Here is a 6,000-nt window from a genome sequence, read left to right as displayed (position 1 = left end):
TGCTCCCACTCTATTCAGATAAATGTTCCCACTCTATTGAGATAAATGCTCCCACTCTATTCAGATAAATGTTCCCACTCTATTCAGATAAATGTTCCCACTCTATTCAGATAAGTGTTCCCACTCTATTCAGATAAATGTTCCCACTCTATTCAGATAAATGTTCCCACTCTAGTCAGATAAATGTTCCCACTCTATTCAGATAAATGTTCCCACTCTATTCAGATAAATGTTCCCACTCTATTAAGATAAATGTTCCCACTCTATTGAGTTAAATGTTCCCACTCTATTCAGATAAATGTTCCCACTCTAGTCAGATAAATGTTCCCACTCTATTCAGATAAATGTTCCCACTCTATTCAGTTAAATGTTCCCACTCTATTCAGATAAATGTTCCCACTCTATTCAGATAAATGTTCCCACTCTATTCAGATAAATGTTCCCACTCTATTCAGATAAATGTTCCCACTCTATTCAGATAAATGAAAATTACTACATTGGATCAGTGCCACTGCCAGTAGAAATCCACTTATTGACCAATGGACGGACAACAGTGTAGATGGATGAGTGGCCGAGTGTGGATGCATTTCGTGTGACTGCGGCGGTTGGATGATGAATAACACTGACAGTGGAGAACCACTTCGATTCCTGAGAAAATATGTCTGTGTAAGCACAGAGTAATGGACGGTGTTGTCACCATCACTGCTGATCTGAGTTTAATTGATGCACATTATTCTCTCCCTGTCTATGTTCTGTTCTGTGGTCTGTTCTTTTCTGTTCTGTTGTCTGTTCTCTTGTCTGTTCTGTCTTGTCCTGTTCTGTTCTGTTCTGTTGGCTGTTCTGATCTTTTCTGTTTGCTGTTCTTTTCTGTTCTGTTGTCTGTTGTGTCTGTGTTGTGGTTCCTCTATGCAGTGGTGTAAGTACAAATACTTTGAAGTACTACTTAATTAGTTTTTTGGGGTATTTGTACTTTACTTTGCTCTTCATATTTTTGACAACTTTTACTTTTAATTCACTACATTCCTAAAGAAAAGTATGTACTTTTTACTCCATATGTCTTTCCTGACACCCAAAAGTATTCATTACATTTCGAATGCTTAGCAGGTCAGGAAAATTGTCTAATTCACACACTTATCAAGAGAACATCCCTGGTCATCCCTACTGCCTCTGAACTGATGGACTCACTAAACACATGCTTCATTTGTAAATGATGTCTGAGTGTTGGAGTGTGCCCCTGGCTATCCGTAAATAAAATAAATACAAATAAAATGGTGCGTCAGGTTTGCTGATTATAAGGAATTTTAAATAATTTATATTTTTACTTTTACTTTTGATACTTAATAATATTTTAGCAATTACATTTACTTTTGATACTTAAGTATGTTTAAAACCAAATACTTATAGACTTTTACTCAAGTAGGAATTCACTGGGTGACTTTTACTTGAGTAATTCTCTGTTAAGGCATCTTTATTTTTACTCAAGTATGACAATTCGGAACTTTTTCCACCACTGCCTCTATGGCCTATAATTCCTTTATGGTTCCATTTTGTCTGTTTTCTGTTCTGTTTCTGTTCCATTCCGACTGTGTTCCTATGATATGTTGCATTCTGTGCTCTGATCCATATTTGGTCCCTTTCTTCTCTGTTCTGTTCTCTTCTAATTTGTCTGTGGTGTTCTAACCGTACTCACAAACAGTCTGTTCACTGTGTCCATCCCGTTCAGAATCACCAAAATGAAAGCTACTGTAAGACAATCAAGGAACATCGTAATTGTTGAAAAAAACGATGGAGTGCAGCGGTCAACATGTTGGATCAGTCTAACAGAATGTGACCTCAGGCAAAATAAGGTAGAGACCCATGGTCTACACTTTATCCTGTCCATGTCATTCTACAGAGACCCCCCTGACATTTGCGGCCCACCTGGATAACGTGGTGGAGATTATAAAGGTTCTGAAGAATGGAGGGGCTCACCTGGACTTCAGGGCCAAAGATGGCATGACGGCCCTACACAAAGCTGCTAGGTCCAAGAACCAGGTTACTCTGATGGTACGGACACACACACACCAACTCACGCATGCATACTCACATGCACATGAACACACACAACATTAACCCTGCCACTCTTAAGCTTACCCATACCTTGTATTGATAAGTATTGTATTTGTATTTATTATGGATCCCCATTATAGCTGCTACTCTTCCTGGGATCCAGCAAAATGAAGGCAGTTTATATTTGAAAAACATTACAATATATTCACAACAGATTTCACATCACATTAAGTATGTGCCCTCAGGCCCCTACTCTACTACCACATATCTACAACACAAAATCCATGTTTACGTGTGTGTACAGTGTCATCGTGTGTCCGTATGCATGTGTCTGTGCCTGTGTTTGTGTCTCTTCACAATCCCGCTGTTCCATAAGGTGTATTTTAAATCTAATGTCAATGTGTGTGCGCCTGCCTGCGTCTGTGTGTATGTGTGTGTGTGTTGCAGACCCTGTTGGAGCTTGGTTTGTCTCCAGACTATAAGGACAGTCGGGGTCTGACGGCGCTCTATCACACAGCCATGGTGGGAGGAGATCCGTTCTGCTGTGAGTTGCTGCTACATGAACACGCCGCCGTCTGCTGCCAGGACGAAAACGGCTGGCATGAAGTCCACCAGGTACACACACACACACACACACACACACACACACACACACACACACACACACACACACACACACACACACACAGAGAGAGGCTGGGGAAAAACACACACACAGGCACACACATGTACACACACATATTTTTTTCCCTGTATGTGTATGTGCGTGCTCTCCTAGACCCTCTCCCTTCCTGTTCTACTCTGATTGCTATCAGCTCTAGCCAGCAGTAATGTCACACTTCCTGACGTACTGTGCTGTCTCTCCTCTAGAACATGGCACTGTCAGCATATCAAACACAACCCTCCTCTAGGTTAGCCTATCAGTTAACTATCATCAAAACGCATTAATTTTCATCCTCCGAAAACGAGCCTTGCCCATGGGCTACGGAAATGCCTGTTTCCTTTGCTCTCTCCCTCGCTCCCCCACTGACTCTCTTTCACTCACTCTCTGTCAACCTGATACTATAAATTACTTTGGATCTATGTAGGCTTTCGAATTATACTTTGATACATCATTCCTAATTTAGCACTGGTGTCTTTCTACGTCTGTTCACTACACCCCCCTAGAATTGATTCTTCCATCTGATGACTGGGTTCAAACTAAGGACGTAATATCACAAACTCCAAGGCCTCAGTGCTGCCTCTTATGCCGAACACTGACATCTACTGGACGTGGCATGTAACTGCAGCCTGAATCTAGGGAAACGCCAAGACTGAGACTGTTATATAGCTTGTTTCACCATGTGTATCATATGTGGTATATTTAACCAATAAGGCACGAGGGGGTGTGTAAGAACAGCTAAGGGCTATTCTTACAGACAACGCAACGCAAAGCGCCTGGATACAGTCCTTAGCCATGGTATATTGGCCATATAGCACAAACCCGAGGTGCCTTATTGCAATTCTAAACTGGTTACCAACATAATTAGTCCAGTAAATAGTATTTTTTTGTCATACTCGTGTTATCTGTTTATAATTATAAAAAGGGTGGTTCGAGCCCTTAATGCTGATTGGCTGAAAGCTGTGGTATCTCAGACCTTATACCAAGGGTATTTACTGCTCTAATTATGTTGGCAAGTATTCAGACCCTTTGCTATGAGGTTCAAAATTGAGCTCAGGGGCATCCTGTTTACATTGATAATCCTTGAGACCTTTATAGAACTTGATTGGAGGGAGTACTAAAACATTTATGCAGCATTGAAGGTCCCCAAGAACACAATGGCCTCCATCATTATTAAATAGAATAAGTTTGGAACCACAAAGACTCTTCCTAGAGCAAACTGAGAAATCGGGGGAGAAGGGCCTTAGTCAGGGAGGTGACCAAGAACCCGATGGTCACTCTGACAGAGGTGCAGAGTTCCTCTGTGGAGATGGGAGAACCTTCCAGAAGTACAACCATCACTGCAGCACTCCACAATTCAGACCTTTATGGTAGAGTGGCCAGACGGAAGCCACTCCTCAGTAAAAGGCACATGACATCCTGCTTGGAGTATGCCAAAAAGGCACCTACTAAAGGACTCTCAGACCATGAGAAACAAGATTCTCTGGTCTGATGAAACCAAGATTGAACTCTTTGGCCTGAATGCCAAGCATCACGTCTGGAGGAAACCTGGCACCATCCCTACGGTGAATGTTGGTGGCAGCATCATGCTTGTGGAGATGTTTTTTACTGGCAGGGACTGGTAGACTAGTCAGGATCGAGAGAAAGATGAACAGAGCAAATTACAGAGAGCTCCTCGATGAAAACCTGCTCCAGAGCACCCAGGACCTCATACTTTAGCGAAGGTTCACCTTCCAACAGGACAACAAACCTAAGCACACAACCAAAACAAAGCAACTTCGGGACAAGTCTCTGAATGTCCTTGGGTAGCCTAGCCAGAGCCCGGACTGGAACCTGATAGAACATATCTGTGATCTGAAAATAGCTGTGCAGCGATGCTCCCCATTCAACCTGACAGAGCTTGAAATAATCTGCAGAGAAGAATGAGAGAAACTCCCCAAATAGAGATGTGCCAAGCTTGTAGCGTCATACCCAAGAAGACTCAAGGCTGTAATCACTGCCAAAATTGCTTCAACAAAGTAGTGTCGGAATGTGCAAAAAATAATAATAATGTTTTTGCTTTATCATTTTGGGGTATTGTGTGTAGATTGATGAGGGAAACATTTTTAAATACATTTTAGAACACGGCTGTAATGTAACAAAATGTGGAATAAGTCAAGGGGTCTGAATACTGTATATAAACTGTATATGTGTATCTAAAAGTGATTAAAACCTCTTAGGGATAGGCGGGACGCAAATGTCTCAACTGGCCAATTGCCAGGGGAAATGCAGAGCGCCAGATTCAAATAAAATGATATAAAATTCAAACTTAAATTAAATCACACATGTAAGATACTCAATTAAAGCTACACATGTTGTGAATCCAGTCAACATGTCGGATTTTTTAAATGCTTTTCGGCGAAAGCATAAGAAGCTATTATCTGATAGCCTGCACCATCTGCACCAGCAGTGAACAAAGGAGCTAGCATATTTCAACCCTGCAGGCGCTACACAAAACGCTGAAATAAAATATAAAACATGCATTACCTTTGACGAGCTTCTTTTGTTGGCACTCCAATATGTCCCATAAACATCACAATTGGTCCTTTTGTTCGATTAATTCCGTCCATATATATCCAAAATGTCCATTTATAAAGCGCGTTTGATCCAGAAAAACGTCACTAAAAAACGTCACTACAAAATATTTCAAACTACTTTTGTAATGCAACTTTAGGTATTTTTAAAAGTTAATAATCAATCAAATTGTAGACGGGGCAATCTGTATTCAATACAGTCTTGCGCAACTCACAAAAGTGTCCCTAGTTCCGAGTTGGCCTACTTCTTCATTGCACAAAGGAATAACCTCAACCAAATTCCAAAGACTGGTAACATCCAGTGGAAGCGGAATTTGCAAATAAATTCATAAAAAAATCCTACAATGTGATTTTCTGGATTTTTTTTCTCATTTTGTCTGTCATAGTTGAAGTGTACCTATGATGAAAATTACAGGCCTCTCTCATCTTTTTAAGTGGGAGAACTTGCACAATTGGTGGCTGACTAAATAGTTTTTTTGCCCCACTGTATATCCATTGTTTTGTCAAAATTGCTAAATTCAGGTTGGGGATCATTGATGGACAGCGATATTCAAACCTTGTCTCGGATTTTCAATCAGATTTAAGTCAGGACCGAGACTGGACCCCTCAGGAGCACTGAACTCCTCTTGGAAAGCCAATCTGGTGTCTCATTGGCATTAAAATTGCGACAAGCATACACACACATACCATGACGATGCCCAACCACATAAATTGAAA

At 41.0% G+C, this 6,000-nt stretch overlaps 1 protein-coding gene across 1 annotated transcript in view; it reads left to right on the top strand.

Annotated features, from left to right (window-relative positions):
- LOC115112514 (SH3 and multiple ankyrin repeat domains protein 2-like) overlaps positions 1–6,000 on the top strand; it is a 155,069-nt gene that overhangs the window by 17,293 nt on the left and 131,776 nt on the right. The window contains 2 exon segments of the mRNA XM_065011797.1: positions 1,895–2,046; positions 2,497–2,664. Coding sequence (XP_064867869.1) covers positions 1,895–2,046; positions 2,497–2,664 — 320 coding nt within the window.

Source organism: Oncorhynchus nerka, linkage group LG27 (assembly GCF_034236695.1).
Source record: "Oncorhynchus nerka isolate Pitt River linkage group LG27, Oner_Uvic_2.0, whole genome shotgun sequence".
NCBI classification, from domain to species: domain Eukaryota; kingdom Metazoa; phylum Chordata; class Actinopteri; order Salmoniformes; family Salmonidae; genus Oncorhynchus; species Oncorhynchus nerka.
This window is presented reverse-complemented; position numbering and strand designations above follow the sequence as displayed.